Raw genomic sequence first — 20,532 nt, forward strand, 5'->3', positions numbered from 1 at the left:
GATAAATAAAAAGGGGAGGGGAAAAGAGAGAGGGACGTGGGTCCTATTTATTCAGTCTATACATTCAAAATGTTAACACAAATATGGATCTTTTCCACCAATCTTCTGTATCAGACGGTGCATAAATATCTCTGATCTAAAGGTTGAAGCTAAGATACAATATTCCATCACTTTCTGATGAAAACAATAAATGTTTTCTTCTCATTTTAACTCTCTGTTGTAATAAATATGTGGAGGTAACGTGTGTTGGATGGAGCGAGGCAGAGTTGGACCATCAGCTGTGAGGGCAGACCCTCATCCTGCTCCCAGCACACGTCTCCTCCCATGAGGCCATCACGGTTCAGATCAGAACTCCTTCTAATTGGACTCTGGTCCTAAACTCACGCTGATCCCGAGCCTCCTGCAACAGACTGTGACGGACCCTCCGACTCAGAGCTGTCAGTACGCTGCGTTTAGTTACACGTTTAGTGTGAGGTGCTGCTTGTGTCCCTGCTCAGTGTCACAGTCCACTGTGTTCCTGTGACTAGGATCTGTGTGTGTGTGCGTGTGTGTGTGTGTGTGTGTGTGTGTGTGTGTGTGTTAGTTAATGTGATGAAAAGCCCGTGGGGCGTGACTTTAGCCATTGAACGCAGCACATGTCGCTCTCACTCAGCAGAGGAACTGACACTTACTGTAGCTTCATCCATTTAAAGTTAGAAAACAATACTTTTTATCACTCTGTAATAAGTTAACACTTTATATTAGGGAACGCCTATTGACCATTAATTAGCTGCTTATTAGCATGCAAATTAGTAATTTAATTAGTCATTATTCAGTACTTTTTAATGCCTTATTCTGCATGGCCTTATTATACAACCAGTATGTCATTAACTAAGAGTTTTCTCTCAATAACCATAATTATTACTTATTATTAGTACGTAAGGAAGTTGTTGTATATGAATTACGATCTCAATATGCTTGGGTTAGAGTTAAGTTTAGAGTTAGGGTTAACATTAACACTAACTCTGTTTGAACTGCGAGACTAAGGTATTACTAAGTGCTTAATAAGTGCTTAACAAGTGCTTAACAAGTGCTTAATAAGTGCTTAACAAGTGCTTAATAAGTGCTTAACAAGTGCTTAACAAGTGCTTAACAAGTGCTTAACAAGTGCTTAATAAGTGCTTAACAAGTGCTTAATAAGTGCTTAACAAGTGCTTAACAAGTGCTTAACAAGTGCTTAATAAGTGCTTAACAAGTGCTTAACAAGTGCTTAATAAGTGCTTAACAAGTGCTTAATAAGTGCTTAACAAGTGCTTAATAAGTGCTTAATAAGTGCTTAACAAGTGCTTAATAAGTGCTTAACAAGTGCTTAATAAGTGCTTAACAAGTGCTTAACAAGTGCTTAACAAGTGCTTAACAAGTGCTTAATAAGTGCTTAACAAGTGCTTAATAAGTGCTTAACAAGTGCTTAATAAGTGCTTAACAAGTGCTTAATAAGTGCTTAATAAGTGCTTAATAAGTTACTAATGGTTTCCTAATATAAAGTGTGACCAAATAAAGGTATCTTTAACTGAATAAAGACAGAAAGACAATTCTGGGTTAAACTTGCTGATGCAAAATGCCAAATGTCAACATTTATTAACAAACAGTTGCACAATATGTGCAACTTTTGGCTTTTTCTCCTATAAAGGACAGCACGTGTGAGTGAGTTCTGTAGTGTAGATTGTTTAGGGGAAGGGCTGTAATTTCCCTGCTGTTCTGAGAAATAGCAAAAGCAGTGACTCGTGAAATGAGTATTTGAATCCAAAATAAGCTATAAAATAAAAATACGTTGTTATAGGCTATGTTTTAATATTCTATAAAGCCAAAATAGACATTTATAGATAAATCATGAATAAATATTGCCCAGGTTTAATAGTAACGATTATTGTGATGAAGCAGTTCAAAGTTTGGTGTTAATCTGTATGTAAATGAATGGATTAAGAAATCTGTTAAAGCTGCTGAGTCACTTCCATCATGACAGTGTCTGAAACCACAGCCTGTGCCCTGCAGCTCAGATTATTGATTATTATATTATCTCATATATATTTACAAACAGGCCTGGGCTCAATTATAATTGCAATCGTGTATTTGACAATTGATTACAATTATGACGTAATCATTTTAATTGAAAAATATCATTTAAAATATTTGTTGCTGTTTGAAATTGAATTGTAATTGAATTCAGATATTTGACTTTGTAATTGCAATTGGCATGGAAATTCCATAAAAACTGTAATTTACAATGTAATTAAACACAAAACTGGAGAAGCAAGTTACAGTTCTATGGCTTACATGCTAGGCTAATGCTAATGCTAATTCTAGGCTAATGCTATGCTAGGCTGACACTAACACAGCTAATGTAAAATACTAGGTTAATGCTAGGGTAATGCTAAGTTAATGCTATTGCTAGCTAATGCTATCCTATTTTTAATGCTAGTTAATGATAATGCTAGGTCAATGCTAGGCTAATGTTAAGCTAATGCAAAGCTAACACTAAGCTAATGCTATGCTGATACTAATGCTAGCTAATGCTAAGTTGATGCTAATGCTAGCTAATATTAAATGATAGGCTAATGTAAACTAACACTAGCTAATGCTATCCTATTTTGAATGATAATTAATGCTAATGCTCTGTTAATGACACTGCTAATTAATGCCATTGCTAGGCTAACGCTAAGCTGTTGGGCTAATGTTAATATTAATGCTATTGCTAATGCTAATGCTCTGTTAATGACACTGCTAACTAATGCCAATGCTAGGCTAACACTAAGGTGTTGGGCTAATGTTAATATTAATGCTATTGCTAATGCTAAGCTAATGCTAATGTTAAGCTAATGCCATTGTAATTGGAAAATGTAATCGCGATCAATCAGTTGATCACTATTTCAGAGAGCTGTCCAACAGGATGAAGACTCAAAGCTTTACGTTACCATAGAAATGGTGTCAGTAAAGGTGAGCGAGGACCTACTGGTGCAGGCGGAGTCGGGGGCGTCGCTGTCAGCGCGATAGAATCCGCTCAGACACGGACAGATGTTGGATCCACGTGAGCCGGTGCGACTGTTGGACGGACACGGGGCGCAAGATCCCTCCCCGAACTTGGACTTGAATGTTCCCGGGAAGCAGGCTGGAAGGAAAGAGGAAATAAGAGGAAGAGGAAATAAGTTTAAAAACAAGTACGGATGCACGTACCATGTTCCCGAGAATTCAGTCAAATGACTCGATTCCAGCAAGTAAAAAAATGAGGCCCCTGGGGGCCCCCTGGCACATATGGAGTAATGGGCTCCATTTATATATTGGTATGTGCCAATGACTGGGGACCACCAACTGTCGTAATATTTGACTGGCAAATAAATGAGAAATCGACTTTCTTTTCTTTTTTTTCTTTTAGGGCCCCAAATCAAAAACCGGGCTCCAAACATAGATACGTACACATCCATAGATTATAACTACCATATTTCAGCCCGATCCAGTCACTAATAACAGAGGAGTAGAGATTTTAACTAGTGTACACAAGAAGAAGAAGAAGAAGAAGAAGAACAAAGTGAGTGGTGTTTAGAGTCCGGTAGCCCAGCCTAATAAAAACAAGTCAAACATACAGCGCTGACACTTCTGTCAGAGAACAGAACAGAACGCTGGCTCCTCAGTATTCATGAAGAACACCACGATACGCCATGTGAAGAATAGAGAACACTTAAGGCTTATCGCTACTTCTGCATCTGTTCCTTCAGTTCGACTCCCTCTACCCAGTGACATTAATCTGCCTGAAAAGAGAAGAAGACTGACGCAGAAGTTTCCCGTTGAAGACGAGCAGGATGAGGATGATGAGGATGAATCGGGTGCTGACAGGAGATTGTCTGTGTCAGACGAACAGAGGATGGAGAGAGAACGGATCCACACCTAAAACCATCAATCAATGCTCCCAATCACAGCGCTGAATACAAACCAGGCCTCTACACGTGCCCCGCACACACACACACACACACACACACACCAGCTTTGTAATAAGACAATCAATCACCTCTGACGACGGCCAATCGGAGCACATGTAAATTAGCCGAGTAGAATTACTGTATTAGGAAAGTGAACAACAAAGTCGTACGGTGATCGCAGACAACGTCAACAACTATTCTCTCATTTTTAGTACTTCTGTCGTTTTGTGTTTTATTGGAGACGTTTTGTGTGTTTTTGCTTTTTGTGTGTTTTTGTAGTCGTTTTATGCGTTTTTAGAATCATTTTGTGTATTTTCTTCTGTCATTCTTGGTACTTTTGTCGTTTTGTGTGTTTTTGTTGTCATTTTATGTTTTATTGGAGGAATGTTGTGTATTCATGTTGTTTTCTGTGTGTTTTTGTTGTTTTGTATATTTCCCTGTCAATGTAAGGCATTTTTGAATGTTGTTTTCTGTGTTTTTGAGGTGGTTTTTAGTGATACAAGAATCATTTTGTGTATTTTCTTCTGTCATTTTTGTGTATTCTCATTGTTTTGTGTGTTTTCCTTTCATTTTAGGCTATTATTGTTGTTGTTTGGTTCACTTTTATGTAATTTTGTGTATTTATGTTGCTTTGTGTGTTCTTGTTGTCGTTCTGTATATTTCCCTGTCAAATTAAGGTATTTTTGTTGTGGTTTTGTCTGGTTTTGTTGTCGCATTGTGTGTTATTAGAATCATTTTGTGTATATTCTTCTGTCATTTTTGGTACTTCTGTCATTTTGTGTGTTTTTGTTGTTGTTTTATGTTTCATTGGAGACATTTTGTGTATTTCTGTATTTGTTTGGATTGCTCTTATGTCATTTAGTTTATGTTGTTACAGTATGTGTGTTTTAGTAGTCGTCTTGTACATTTCTCTGTCAGTTTAAGGTGATTTTGAATGTTTTATTGTCACTTTGTGCGTTATTAGAAACAATTTGTGTATTTTCTTTTGTCATTTTTTGTACTTTTGTCGGTTTGTGTGTTTTTGCTGTTGTTTTATGTTTTAATGGAGACATTTTGTGTTTGTTAGTGTATTTTTGTTGTTTTGTGTGTTTTCCTGTCATTTTAGGGTTTTATTGTTAATGTTTTGTTTGTTCAGAATCATTTTGTGTATTTCTGTTGTTTTTTTTTTGCTTCACTTTTATGTCATTTGGTGTATTTATGTTGTTTTGTGTGCTCTTGTTGTCGTTGTGTATATTTCCCTGTCGTCCGAGCTCCATAATAAGCCAATAAATCACCTCCGACGACGGCCAATCGCGGCACGTGTAAATTAGCCGAGTGGATTTATTAGGAAAGTGAACAACAAAGTCGTACGGCGATCGCAGACGGCGACTAATCTGAATTCTAGAGCGTTACGCTGAAGGTTGGCTGATATAGACTTTTAAGGATAAACCGTCATAAGCCCGAAGCTAAAGAAAGATTCAGATAAAATAAAAGAGATTAGCAGAAAAAAGGTCTGGATCCACAGCTTTGCCAAATTCCAAAGGAAAAAAAAGGTCTCTGGCAAACATGTGTCCTACCAGCGTGATTCTCATAAAATAAAATACAGTCGGGAAGAGGAAGAGAACGCAGGAGTGTGTGCGATTAGCCCGTTAAGCTAAGTGCTCTTTAGCTCTAACTCGACGACGAATTCTCACGAACGAGCCGAGCTTTACGAGGACAAATCAGCAACAAAACTAATCAGTTCCATAAGAAACACTTTTTATTTTTTCCTTCATAAACAAACTGAATCATCCCTGAATCTTTAATCTGAAGTAAATCTTTAATTAGTTTGGTCTGAGGTCGACTCGGACCATTTTTTAATTAAACATAATAATAGACAAACGCTCCAGTTAGACACATCCTGAGTTCATAGGAGACGATCGAGCACTGGCCACATGCGGGGGCCACATGCTGCCTTTGGTCTGATAATATGTGGCCCCAAAAAGAGAAAAAGAGGTGAAAAAAGTGACAAAAAGGAAAGACAAAAAGGAACACACATAAGAAAAGAAAATTATACAAAAGGACAGAAAAATACATATAAAGACATTCAAAATACATATAAAGACATTCAAAATACACAAAGCTGATTCCAAAAATCCAAAAAGAAAACAAAAAAGTACAAAAAGACAACAAAATTACACAAAAATGACTCCATAAACTAAAGAACAACAAGCCTCCAACAAATTAAAGAAAAATACACAAAAGGACAACAAAATAAATACACAAAATTGAGTCCAAGACCACACAAAATGACAGATACACAAAACAAAAATATACTACAACAAAAGAACACAATAGGATTGTTTTTTGTTTTTTTAACTTATTAAAACTTATTTTTGTTTGATAATGTTTTTTATGACATTTTGTATGTTGACCTGTCATTTTTAAGCATTTTGTTTCTATTTTTTTTTAAATTTTTGTTGTCCTTTTGTGTTTTTTGGAATCATTTTGTGTATTTTTGGTTGAAAATGTGTATATTTTCCTGTTTTTGTTGTTACTCTGTATATGTTTTCATTCATTTTGAGTATTTATGCTGTTTTTTTGTTTTTGTGTGCTTTTGGAGGCTTTTTGTGTAATTGTGTGTGTTTAAGTACCGGTAGTCATTTTGTGTATTTTTCTGTCATTTCTGTTTATCTATTTTAGCTTATATTTGTGTATATTTTCCTGAAATTTTGTGTATTTCTATGCATATTTGTGGGTTTGTCAATTTTTTGAGTCATTTTGCAGATATTTTAGGTTGTAATTTTTTATATTTTTCTGTATTTCTGTGCATTTTTATGTACATTTGTTGTTTTGTGTATTTTTGGAGTACGTTTGTTTATTTTTAGTTGTAATTTTGTATAGTTTTCTGTGTTTTTCTGCATTTGTGTTTTTTGAGTGATTTATTTTGAGGGCCACATAAAATCAGACCCAGGGGCCTGTTGTCCACGCCTGCTCCCTCTCTCTCCTCCTTCTCTGCGCCTCACGCAGCGTTTGGCTGCTAGCGTGAGGCGAGGCGAGACGGAGGAAAGGAATGAAACGTGTGTGTGATTAATGCTAGTGTGGCTCACGCTGCTGTGAATGGTGTTAATGAGCTTGGCCACCTGTAGATTAACTCATCACAGTTCCATCACAGGCGCTGGACGTGGGCCTTTATCATGTGCTTTTAACCTTGAGCGGTAACAGGATGGCCAATGAGCTGCAGGTGATTGTTGGACATGTCTCTCACGTCCAGGTGAGACATACTTTATCGTCCCCTGAAGAGATGTTTATTAAGCTCCCAAACATCTATAATATATTATTATATATAATATATCTATAATTTACCCTTTATCCCCCTCCCTGCTCTCCTCTCCTCTTATCTGTGGCTGCTCGCCTCAAACAATGGTTGTTGTTTGTGTGTTATTGGAGACATTTTATGTAATTCAATTTTTGTTTGTTATATCTTTGTGTCATTTTGTGTACTTATGTTGTTTTGTGTGTTTCAGTCATCGTTTTGTATATTTCCCCTGTCAATTTAAAGTCTTTTTTGTTGTTGTTTTGTGTGGTATTAGAATCATTTTGTGTATCTTTTTTCAGTCTTTTTTGGTAGTTTTGTCATTTTGTGTGATTTTGTTGTCATTTTGTGTGTTTTTGGAGTCATTTTGTATATTTTAGGTTATAATTGCATATATTTTTGTGTATTTTCATGTATATTTGTTGCTTAGTGTGTTTTTGGAGTACATTTGTGTATTTTTGGTTGTAAATTTGTATGTTTTTCTCAGTTTTTCTGCATTTTTGTTGCCTTTTTAGGTGTTATTGAAGTCATTTTGCGTATTTCTGTTTTTGTTTGATTCACTTTTATGTCAATTTGTGTATTTATGTTGTTTTGTGTATTCTTGTTGTCGTTTTGTATATTTCCCCCTTCAATTTAAGGTATTTTTGTTGTTTTGTTTGTTTTATTTGTCGCTTTGTGTGTTAGAATCATTTTGTGTATTTTCTTCTGTCATTTTTGGTAGTTTTGTCATTTTGTTGTCATTTTGTGTGTCATTTTGTGTGTCATTAGAATAATTTTGTGTATTTTTGTTGTGTTTTAGGGTTTTATTGTCACCATTTTGTGTATTTTTGTTGTTGTTATGTGTGTTCATAGAATACATTTGTGTATTTCATTCTGTCATTTTGTGTAGTTATTTTTTGTGTGTTCTCGTTTTGTGTATTTTCATTTTTGGTAGCTTTGTATGTTTTTGTTGTCATTTTGTGTGTTAATAAAATAATTTTGTGTATTTTTGTTGTTTTGCATTTTTTGCTGTTGTCGTTTTGTGTGTTTTCCTGTCATTTTAGGGTATTTCTGTTTTTGTGTTATTGGAGACATTTTGTGTATTTATCTTGTTTTGTGTGTTTTTGTTGTCATTTTGTGCGTTTTTTGTGTGGTATAGGAGGTATTTTGTGTATTTTTCTTGTGTGGAATATTTTTTCCTGCCATTTTCGGGTATTAACGTTGTTGTTTTGCGTGTTCTTTCTCTCTTCCTAAAGCTAATCTCTCTTTTATTCCTCTACTCTGCTTTCTATTATTCTCCTTTTCCTCGTCCAATTCCTCCCTGCTCTTCTTTCTCCCTCCCTCTATGTGCACAGTATTTGTATGCTGCTCTCGCTGCATCACCTCATTAATTCAGCCTCTCCCCCCCCTCCTCCTCACAGGAGCCACACAATAAATGCAGAGCTGAGGGTGCAGGGCTGAGCGTTAAGCGTTAAATATTAAATACACCTACCCTGGCACTGGGTGCTGTCAGCCGACGGCTCGTAGCCAGCGATGCACGTGCACGAGCCCACGGGAACCATCCACTCTCCGTCTCCGTTGCAGTAGAGCTTTAAAGGGACGGACACCTCCATGGCGTTGGTCACACACGCCCCCGGGGCGATCACTAAGGAGGTGGCCTCGGCTCCCGTGGCCGTCTCTGGGAAGACGGCGTAGTTGGCGATGGTGGTGGAGCACTTCTTATAGAAAACCCTGACGGAAATGAGGGACATGCAGGCCCCCAGGTCCTGGAAGGCCAGGTAGAACCCAGCCCTGGAGAGGGGCCCGAAGCTGCGCACTTTGGTGTTGATCCGTCCGGCCTCCAGCAGAGAGAAGCTCTCGTCGGGGGCAATGGTGTCCACCTTGACGTAGGGGTTCTCCCTCCACAGGGGGGAGGTGTCCGTGGCCGTGTCCCCGTCAGACTCGTAGTAGAACAGGTTGAAGGTCTCCTTACAGGACCCGGGGATGTTGGGGATGCTGGCGCAGTCGCGCACCGAGAACTTAAGCTCCACGTAGACACGCAGCACGCCTTTACGGGGGATGAAGTCGGTTCTCAGCCAGTTGTTCTGGTTGGGCTGTCGCACGTTGCACACCTGGTAGGTTCTGATGGGGCTCATGGAGTCGTCGTAGCCGCTCACTTCCTCCCACTGTGGGAAGAGCAGAGACAGCATTTTAAAGGAAAGAAACAACAAAAGGACTTCTTCATGAGAGAAATGTATTAATGAAAGCTGCAGCATCTGCTAGCAACAGATAATAGAAACGCAACGGCACATACTGAGTAACGTACACCAGTGGTTCTTAATCTTTTCAGCCCACGGACCCCAAAATAAAGGTGCCAGAGACCGGGGACCCCCACTGTACATGAATGTGGTTTTAATCAGAAAAAAAATGAGCAAAAACTGACCAAAAATGGGAGGAAAAGCAGTGAAATAGGATTTTAAAAACCACAGAAATTGGTTAGAAAAAAATCAAGAATGTGGTTAAATTGTCAAAAATAAGTATGAAATACGGTGAAAAGAGGTGAAAAGAGACTATAATGGGTCAACATATGTGGCATTAGGTGAGAAATGTGGTGGAAAGGGTTTAAAAGAGCTGGTTTAAAAGTGAAAATGGGAGTAACGTTTGAAAAATGCATTAAAAGAAGCAAAAATATGGCAGGAAAAAGTAATGAAAATAGTTTGGTGTAGTTGCATTAAAGGGGTAAAAAGAAGCACAAATGGGCTCAAATTGTTCAAAAAATATTCCTAGTGTCTTAAAGGTGACCCCTTCCCAGTGTCTCGCGATCCCAAATTCGGGTCCTGACCCCAATGTTGAGAACCCCTGACGTACACGAGGCCTGAGAGGAATCCTCATGTGTGCGTAAATCGTTTAGAGAAGTCCGATCATTATGGAGGATTAATAGAGGACGTGTTCCCATTAAAAGCCGTTCAATAGATGATTGTGACATTCAGAGACGCTGACGTTCCACCACTGGAACAAACACACAGATCAGGAAGTTTAATCAAAGTTTACCCTCAGCACATAGAGAATTAAATGTAGATACGTTCACAGCGTGCACGTCTCACTGCAATAAAAACACAATCAGCTACGTTTGATTACAATAACACAAGCATTTAGTTCCACCAGTGGTTCAGTCATAATTATAGCACAGTAAGAACAGCTAACTTCCAGGATTTAATCAGTGTGTGCTGGACTACAAAGCTGGCTACGGAGCTAAATCACCATGGAAACTTAGGCTGAATGAATAACCTGGTCAGGACCAGGACTTTAGTACTCTGAGCGAGTACTAAAGTCCCACCTCCTGACCAATCAGTTCTCTTAGAAAAGGACCTGTCCAATAAAAGGAGGATCATTGTGTGACCACGCCTCTGTGTAGATCTGATGTGACGCTGACAGAGTGAGAATATTTGACATCCTATAGGAAACAGAGATTTATATCTGATGGACTGATAAAATAATATAAATTGCTTTCTCCAGTTCCTCTGTGATTGTGATTGGTCTGACGCTGTAATCTCCACCTCTGTCACAAGAGCGCCGCACGTAGCCAGGCTGAAATCACCTCGCTTCACTTAGAGAGTTGATATCTAGATTCGAAGGACAGCTTCTGTCTGACTGACAATGTTTGGTTAGGTGAAGCTGCAAACGGAGATAAATCCAGGATATAATCATCTAACTTCGTTGTATTAATGCTGTTTAGTGTGTTATTGTTGTTTTGTGTAATTCTGTTGATATTTGGCTTACTTTCATGTCATTTTGTGGATCTTTTGTGTCAATTTAAGGTATTTTTGTAATAGTTTGTGTGTTATTAGAATCATTTTATGTATTTTCTTCTGCCATTTTTGGTCATTTTGTCATTTTGTGTGTTTCTGTTGTCGTTTTGCGTGTCCGATAAATTTTTGCTGCTGTATATGTTTTCCTGTCATTTTAGGGTTTTATTGTTGTTGTTTTGTGTGTTATTAGAATCATTTTGTGTATTTTTCTTGTTGTTTGGAACATTTTCTATCACTATTGTGTATGTATGTTGTTCTGTGTGTTCTTGTTGTCAATACGTACATTTTCCTGTCAATTTAAAGTATTTTCGTTGTCGTTTTGTGTGTTACTCGAATAATTTTGTATATTTTTGTTGCTGTTTGGAACATTTTTGTATCATTTTTAATCATGTTGTTGATGGTCGATGATAATCATGATTTTCCTTCCTTTATTTCCAATTAGTCCCATGTTCATGTCATTTCAGTGAACGCTGTCCACCAACACAATACAGAAAACGACCAGTCGACAATAATCTTTGCATTAAAGATTTATCGAAGAACGAAGCTTTACTTTCAGCGTTAAATCACGTGCAATCATCAGGTGTTTGTAATAAAAGCTGCAGCAGTCAATAAACGCGCTCCATTAGGAGATACGTAACCTTGTAAGAAGTCACTCTTTATTCCTCCCATAATTCCCAGTAGGACTGAGCGCCTAATTTCCATAACAAATGAGCGTTCCACAAATTGATTATTTCAACTGGAGCAAAAATAATGCATTACTCATATCACGTCCACTCCTGTGCAATTTATTCCTAAACGATGAGTCCAGGAGTCGACGTTAGACGTCATAAATCAGAGCAGGCACTTCCTGACATATATGATAATAGCTCGGCCCCGGGAACGTATGAGCTTGTCAAGGCGGGAGGAGCGGAGGAGCGACCTCGTAACATATAGAGTCCTCCTAGAGGTGTGTGTTCCAGGTGTGTGTTTCTGGAGTCATTTTTGTGTTTTCTTTGTATTTTCAAATATTTTTTCTGCGTATTTCTGTTGTTTTGTGAGTTCTTGTTGTGGTTTTGTGTATTTACCTGTAGATTTAAGGTATTATTGTTGTCGTTTTGTGTGTTATTAAAATCATTTTGTGTATTCCTGTTGATATATGGTTTACTTTCATGTCATTTTGTGTATTTTGTTGTTTTGTGTGCTCTTGTTTTCATTTTGTATATTTCTCTGTCAATTTAAGTTGTTTTGTCTCTTTTTGTTGTCATTTTGTGTATTTTTTTTTCTGTTACTTTTGTGATTTTGGAGTAATTTTTGTGTATAATTGTTGGGATGTTGTGTGTTTTTTTGTCATCTTGTGTATTTATGTTGTTATTTGGTTTATATTCATGTCATTTTGTGTAATAATGTTGATATTTGGTTTACTTTTACTTTTATGCTTTGTCATTTTGCATATTTTTGTTGTTTTGTGTGTTTTGTTGTCATTCTGTGTGTAAGAATCATTTTGTGTATTTTTGTTATTTTGTGTGTTTCGTATATTTCCCTGTCAATTTAAGGTGTTTTTTTGTTGTCTTTTTGTGTGTTATTGGATTCATTTTGTGTATTCCTGTTGATATGTGGTTTACTTTCATGTCATATTGTGTATTCATGTTGTTTTGTGTGCTCTTGTTTTTATTTTGTATATTTCTCTGTCAATTTAGTATAATTTTGTTGTTCCGTCTCTTTTTCTTGTCAGTTTGTGTATTTTGTGTTTTTTTTTCTGTTACTTTAGTCATTTTTGTGTATAATTGTTGGGGTGTTGTGTGTTTTGTTTTTTTTGTCATCTTGTGTATTCATGTATTTATATCATTATTTGGTTCACATTCATGTCATTTGGTGTATTAACATTGATATTTGGTTTACTTGGATGTCATTTTGCATATTTTTGTTGTAATTTTGTGTGTAGTTACTGTATGTTGTTTTGTGTGTTTTAGTTGTCGTTTTCTATATTTCCCTGTCAATTTTTGTTGTTGTTGTTTTGTTGTCACTTTGTGTGTTAATATTACAATCATTTTGCATATTTTTGTTGTTTTGTGTGTTTTTGTCGTAAATTTGTGTATTAAAATCATTTTGTAAATTTCTTTTGTTGTCTTTTTGTGTGTTATTAGAATCAATTTGTGTACTTCCTGACAAATATGCTAATTTCTCGGCCCGGGGAACGTATGAGCTTGTCAAGGCGAGAGGAAAGGAGGAAAGGAGCGACCTTGTGACATATGACTCCTCTTCGAGCTTCCAGGGCGACCAGGAAGCAGCCCGGGATGGTTTCCATGGAAACCCAGCATTTCCACTCACTGACTGACTCTGCTACGCTCACCGAGCCAAAGACAAATTACACGAGCGGTGTGCGGGGCGGATGGGGGGGGGGGATGAGGGTCTGTGGGGCTGTTAGCCCTGGGGTCAAATTCATGTTGTCTTATTTCCTCTCAGTTCCTCCATAGGGGGGGTTTGGGGGTGTGTGGGGGGCATCAACCCCAGAGCTTGATTTGCCCCCCCCCCAATGTGCTCGAGGCGCTGGTTCATAAAAGACACTCACACATGTTTTCAATTATCAGCCTCTCAATGGTCGTCTGGGACGTGGAGGGCAGCGTTTACCTCACAGTGATTGCACGCACGCACGCGCACGCGCACACGCACACGCACACACACACACGCACACCGTGAGGACCAATGACAGAATGGTGTCTTATGGGATCCATATGGGATCCACATATTTTTCAATCTGTTTCGATTTTTCTATTCTCTATTACGTTTTTTGAACTATTACATCACAGTATTTGCAGCAGAACTGCCAAATTAGTACATCAACTCCAGGTCCAACACTTCGAGCAATCCGCCATTTTTATTTCTCGTTTTTATTTTGTAGTCCAAGCTCAAGGATGCTGAAGTTACGAGAGGTTAAGTCAAAATGTTGGGTTGTTGGATGTAGTAACCCACACGCTTACACATAACAACGTCTCCCAGCATCAGAACCTTTTCAAAGTGTCTGGTTGAGTTTTATTTTTTAATGGAAATTTTTGTGTGCGCGAAGCACTTCAAGAATGACTGCTTCAGCAACCTCTGCCAGTATAAAGAAGGATTTGCCGAAAGACTTTGTCTGATTGAGGGTTCAATTCCTTCTATCTTTGGAGATGACGAACAGAGCACTTCAGTAAGCTGTAAATAACGCTAAAAAGTGTGATGATAAGACGTCCCTGTCATTGTTTTGTTAGCATTAGCAGTTGCACCGTCTTCATATGTTAGCGCTGTGTGCTCGTTTTAGATCCTTGATGATATGGCCTACGTGATTTAATTTAAGTCTAAAGTTTTCATTAGTCATTTCATTTTACCGTTTTTGTCTTTGAAAAGACTGTATTAAAATGCATTTCGTGACGTTAGCTTGGCGCTAGCGTTAGCTCGGTGCTTGTGTTAGCTCACTTGTTAGGGTTCTGCAGGTTCATCATCTTCATTTTCATCTCACTCCACCAGGTCAGACTCTGGCTGTAACATGTAAGGCTGGATGGACAAGTCTAACGTTGTTGACATTTTGTAAATAACCTCTGAATAAAAAGTTTCTGCGCCGCTACATAGCCGTATCTCTTCTATCAAACTACAAAAATGGCCGAGCAGGGTGGAGTTGAACCGAGTGTCGCCTGAAGAGGGGGCGGGGTATGGAGTGTCTCATTTGCATTTAAAGAGACAGCACCAAAACAAGTTGCTCTCAGAAGCACATCAGAAAAGGGGTAGAAAAGGGGTGGAGCTATAATAATGAGTTATTCAGACCCAAGCATTGCAGTTCTGCTTTATATAGACCACAACTGTATGATTTATACGTAAAAAGGAAGGATTTAAAACCATGATATGTCCCCTTTAAGAGTCATTTCAGTAGTTTTTGTGTATAATTGTTGGGGTTTTCTTTACATTTTAGTCGACTATATCTGTAACATATTTAGTCAACTAAAATCTTAATGTCAATAATATCAAACTTTCTGGCCAATATTTCATTCATTTATTGATCCATGAGGCCAAAACTGATCAAAATTATCGTCACCAGCAGCTTTAAAATCTCCCACAATGTGGTTCTTGTTTGCTTTATGGTAACCAAAAAGGCAAACATGGAGTGCAAAAACAAAGATATAAAACAGTAGGAGGTGTCCCGCTGGAGGCAAGCTGGGCTCAATTAAACAAGCAAATGGAAGAAATGCAGTAAAAAGACTCAGAGGAACACATTTACTCACCCCGCTCTCTGGGAACGTGGTCCACGCCAGCTCTGTGGTCGCCCACCGGCTGTCCATCAGGGTTTCTGCACATGACGAGGAAGACAGAGAACATTCTTAAGACCACACAGGGGATGTGGAGAGAACATGAACCCATATATGAACACCTTTATGAACCGGTGCAGTTACATGCTCTCACTTCATTTCTGTCAAATTACATTTCCTTCAATATTGGATAAAAAGTAATAAATATTCCTCAGAAGAAGCTTCATAAAGCACAGGAGGAACGTTTACACTCTAGAGCAGGTTTCCACCATTGGTTCTACTGATACATTCACTATATACACAATAAAACCCAAAACAGAACCACACAACGTGTTTCACGTTAAGGTAGAGACTTTTATCATGATAAACATTCACGTCAGCATTAGAGTAAAGACCAATCAGAGCATTAACACAGGAAACAACAAAGGGTTGTGTGTCTTTTAAATCATTTTGTGTTGTTTGGAAGTTTTTTTCTCCCATTTGAGTGTTTTTGCTGTTATCTTTGTGTGTGTGTGTGTGTGTGTGTTTTAAATCATTTTTGCCTGTTTATGTAATTTTGGTTGTATTGGTAGTTTTTTGTGATAAGATTCCTTTTGTGTATTTATTGAAATTTTTGGAACTCATTTGTTGTAATTTTGTGACTTTTGTGTACAGTTGTTTTTCATTTTGTGTTTTAGTGGCTTTGTAAATTTTCTGTCATTTTGTGTTTATTTGTTGTCTTTTTTGTGTGATTTTGAATTCCTTTGTGTATTCTTGTTTGCTATTTTTGTGACTTATAATTGTTATGAATTTGATTTTTGAGTCATTTTTGTGTATAATGGTTTAATTTTGTTTCTTTTTGCGTGTTACAAGCAATTTTATTTCTAGAACTAATTTTTTGTGTATATTTGTTGTAATTTTGTGATTTAAATGGGTTTTTTGCATTTTACATTTTGTTTATGTGGTTTTGTGTGTTAGGAATCATCTTGTGTATTTATGTTGTACTTTGGTCATTTTTAAGTCACTTGTGTATAATCTCTTTCTCATTTTGTATATTTTTCTCTGATTTTGTGTTTTTGTTTTCGTGTTTTTTCAAGTGTTTCGTGTATTTTTCTTTAATTTACGAGTCATTTTGTGCATTTTTGTCACAGCTACATTTTCTGTTTTTGAAGTCATTTTGTTTTTTTTTCTCGTTTTAGTACATTTTTCTCTGTCTTTGTGGGGTTTTGTATGTTTTTGTAGTCATTTGGCGTTTTTATGTTGTTACCTGGTGTAATTGTCTATGTTTTTTGACGTCATATTGTGCGTTAACCCTGTGGTTCTTTAAACTAAATGAGAGTGAGGTCTGCCTTAGAGGAGGTTCCTTTAAGTTGTCAGCCAGCTCTTTCTCTCCGTGTGTTCGCCCATCGTTTCCATGTAATTACAGCAACGGTTCCACACTTTCCTTCCTGAGCCTGAGACATGGCGACACCACGCCTGCTGTGCACCATTTGCTCACGCGTTTCTGATAAAGCGCGCTAAAGGAGGGTGTGAGGGAGCCTAAAACAAACTGTGGCTTTGTTCTGGCTGCAGACTGAAGATACAGTACAATGCGTCCTTGGCTTTTGTGTCAATAACATAAGTGGTCTGATGGAGACGATAGATCACTCATCCATCTGTGGCTGCTGAGATACCAACCAAAGCAGTGTTTACAGAGATCTGAAGAGCTACGACTATAATAGATCGTCTACTTTTAAAGACTTGGAGATAAGAAGCAGCAGCAGCAGCAGAGATAGGAACAAACCACAGGACAGATTAGTGGATAACTGAAGGACGAGTTCTGCAACAATGCATCAATCAATCAATCAATCAATCAATCTTTATTTGTATAGCGCCAAATCATAACCAATGGTATCTCAAGGCACTTTACAGTAGAGCAGTCTTAAGGACGGACTCTTCATTTTATGGATACACACATATGCATATATACGTATATACACATACATATGTATCCCACACCCAACATGAATTCATCATGGCGGCAAGGAAAACCTTCTGTTAAGCAGCAGGAACCTTGTGTGGATCCCATTCCTATGATGAACAGCCATCCACGTTATGCTGTGTTGGGTGTGTGCAGAGAAAAGGGTGGAGACAGAGCCGCTGAGACTCTGTAACTCCACACTGAGGATCCCACGGACCTGCAAGACAAAAGCCAGAAGGAGTACAGGAGCAAACACACAAGGGAGTAAGCAGACATAGAGGGAGTGTTTGAAAGAGGAATGGGACCCTCTCCGGTCCCTCTCTAACCTAAATGACCTCTCTCTTAACGCCCTCTCCAACCTCTCTCCAACCGAGCATGCCAGCCCCCCCCCCCCCGGCAGTCTATGCCTATTGCATCTTAATTATGAGCTATGAGCTGGTTCCTAACTAAAAGCTTTATCAAAGAGGAATGTTTTGAGCCTAACCTTAAAGGTAGAGAGGGTGTCTGCCCCCCGAACCGTGGTTGGTAGATGGTTCCAGAGAAGTGGGGCCTGATAACTGAAAGCTCTTCCTCCTATACTACTTTTAGAGATGAATGGAACAACGAGTAGTCCAGCATTTTGAGAGCGTAGTGTTCTGGGGGGATTGTATGGCACTACAAGCTCCTTGAGATAGACTGGTGCCTGTCCATTTAGGGCTTTATAAGTGAGAAGAAGAATCTTGAATTCTATTCTATATTTTATGGGAAGCCAATGCAGAGAGGCTAATACAGGAGTAATGTGATCTCTTCTCCTAGTTTTAGTCAGTACACGTGCTGCAGCATTTTGAACCAGCTGAAGTGTCTTAAGCGACTTGCTCGGGCAGCCTGCTAAAAGAGAATTACAATAATCCAGTCTAGAGGTAACAAAAGCATGGACTAGTTTTTCGGCGTCGCCCTGAGACAGGATAGATCTGATTTTAGCAATGTTACGGAGATGAAAGAAGGCAGTTCTTGAAGTTTGTTTTATGTGAGAGTTGAAGGATAAATCCTGATCAAATAGAACCCCAAGGTTTCTAACAGTTGTGCTTTGTGCCAGAGTAATGCCATCTAGGGCAGTTAGGCTAGCATAGGTTTCTCTAAGGTGTCGCGGGCCCAGTACAATGACCTCAGTCTTGTCTGAGTTGAGAAGAAGAAAATTTTGGTCCATCCAGGCCCTAATGTCCTTTAGACAGGCCTCAAGTTTAGATAGCTGATTTGTCTCACCTGACTTCATTGATACATACAGTTGGGTATCATCAGCATAGCAGTGAAAGTTAACAGAGTATTTTCTCATAACATTACCAAGGGGGATCATATAGATACAGAAGAGGATTGGACCTAGCACAGAGCCCTGAGGAACCCCGTAGCTTACTTTAGTGTACACAGAAGACTTATTATTCACGTGTACAAACTGGTACCTATCAGATAGGTAGGACTTAAACCAGTTTAGGGCAGTCCCTGTGATTCCAAGTAATTTCTCTAATCTCTCTAGTAGAATATAGTGATCTATAGTGTCAAAAGCTGCACTAAGATCTAATAAAACCAGCACTGAGAGTCGTCCTTCATCTGAAGCCCAGAGTAGATCATTAGTTACTTTAACTAAAGCAGTCTCTGTGCTGTGTTGAGCTCTAAAGCCTGACTGGAAGTCCTCGAACAGGCTGTTGTTTTGAAGAAATTCACAGAGCTGAGCTGCCACAACTTTCTCAAGAATCTTTGAAATAAAAGGAAGATTAGATATAGGCCTGTAGTTTGCTAAAGTGCTGGAATCAAGAGTAGGTTTTTTGAGAAGGGGTTTGATTACAGCTACTTTAAAGGACTGTGGCACGTAGCCTATTGATAGGGATATATTTATTGTCTCCAACAAAGATGGGCAGACTAGGGGAACAACTTCTTTAAACAGCTTAGTTGGGATCGGATCTGAAAGGCAGGTCGATGGTTTGGAGGATGAAATAATAGAGTTAAGTTCCTGAAGTCCTATATGTGTGAAACAGTTTAGGTTAGGCCTATTTACATTTAATGGTACAGCAGGCCCAGGTGAAGGCAGGGAGTGGCTAATTTTATCTCTAATCTTGTGAATTTTATCGTTAAAAAATGTCATAAAGTCCTCACAGCTGAGGGCTAGAGGAATCATGGGCTCAATAGAGCTCTGACTTTGTGTTAGCCTGGCTACAGTGCTGAAAAGGTACCTCGGATTATTTTTATTTTCTTCAATTAGTGAGGAGTAGTATGTAGATCGACTATGTCGTAAGGCTGTCATGTATTTACTATGGCTTTCTTGCCAAAGTATTCGTGACTCCTCTGTTTTATTGGAGCGCCACATTCTCTCTAATTTACGGGTTGTTTGTTTGAGTGTGTGAGTTTCAGAGCTAAACCACGGAGCTTTCCTCTGACGTTTAATAGTTTTTTCCCTCAATGGGGCAATTGAGTCCAAGGTGGATTTTAGTAGACTAGCAGAGCTATCGACAAGCAGATCCAGTTGAGAGGGGTTATAATTAATATCATAGTTATTTATTGGATGGTGCACTGAGTTTAAGGCAGCAGGAATGGCCTCTTTAAATTTAGCCACAGCACTGTTGGATAGATTTCTACTTGTAACTATTTTATTGCACAGTGCGAGATCCTCTAGGATAATGTTAAAAGATATTAAAAAGTGATCTGATAGCAGAGGATTTTCAGGGTAGACTTTTAGTTCATTAATATCAAGGCCATATGTTAGAACAAGATCAAGAGTATGATTTAAACGATGAGTAGCTTCATTAATAGTTTGAAAAAAGCCAACTGAGTCTATTAGGGACATAAAGGCTGAGCTCAGGCTATCACTATCTTTGTCCACATGGATATTAAAATCTCCTACTATCAGTATTTTATCAGAACTGAGGACTAAGTTTGATATAAACTCAGAGAATTCTGATAGAAATTCAGAATAAGGGCCTGGAGGACGGTAAATTATCGCAAATAAGACTGGCTGGCAGGTTTTTGATTCGATATGAGATAAATTTAGAACCAGGCTTTCAAAGGAAGTGTAACTGGCCTTTGGTTTAGGATAGATTAGGAGAGAGGAATGATAAATAGCTGCTACACCACCTCCACGGCCTATGTCTCGTGGCATATGAGTATTTAAATGACTGGGAGGAGTGGCTTCATTTAAACTAACATATTCATCTTGATACAGCCATGTTTCAGTTAAACAGAATAAATCAAAGTTATTTTCTGAGATAAGGTCATTTACTAGTAGAGATTTGGATCTCAGTGATCTAATATTTAATAGAGCACATCTAATGGTTTTATGTTTTGGTGTTTCTAGATTTGAGATTTTAATTTTTTTCAGATT

The 20,532-nt window shown here is 38.3% G+C and overlaps 1 protein-coding gene across 1 annotated transcript in view; it reads right to left on the bottom strand.

Moving 5' to 3' along the window:
* ephb3a (eph receptor B3a) overlaps positions 1-20,532 on the bottom strand; it is a 67,482-nt gene that overhangs the window by 33,098 nt on the left and 13,852 nt on the right. Inside the window, exons 2-4 of the mRNA XM_028472465.1 lie at positions 15,221-15,285; positions 8,696-9,368; positions 2,990-3,145 (exon numbers count right to left, since the gene is read on the bottom strand). Coding sequence (XP_028328266.1) covers positions 2,990-3,145; positions 8,696-9,368; positions 15,221-15,285 — 894 coding nt within the window. The remainder of the gene's footprint in view (positions 1-2,989; positions 3,146-8,695; positions 9,369-15,220; positions 15,286-20,532) is intronic.

This window comes from Gouania willdenowi, chromosome 17 (assembly GCF_900634775.1).
Source record: "Gouania willdenowi chromosome 17, fGouWil2.1, whole genome shotgun sequence".
Classification (NCBI taxonomy): domain Eukaryota; kingdom Metazoa; phylum Chordata; class Actinopteri; order Blenniiformes; family Gobiesocidae; genus Gouania; species Gouania willdenowi.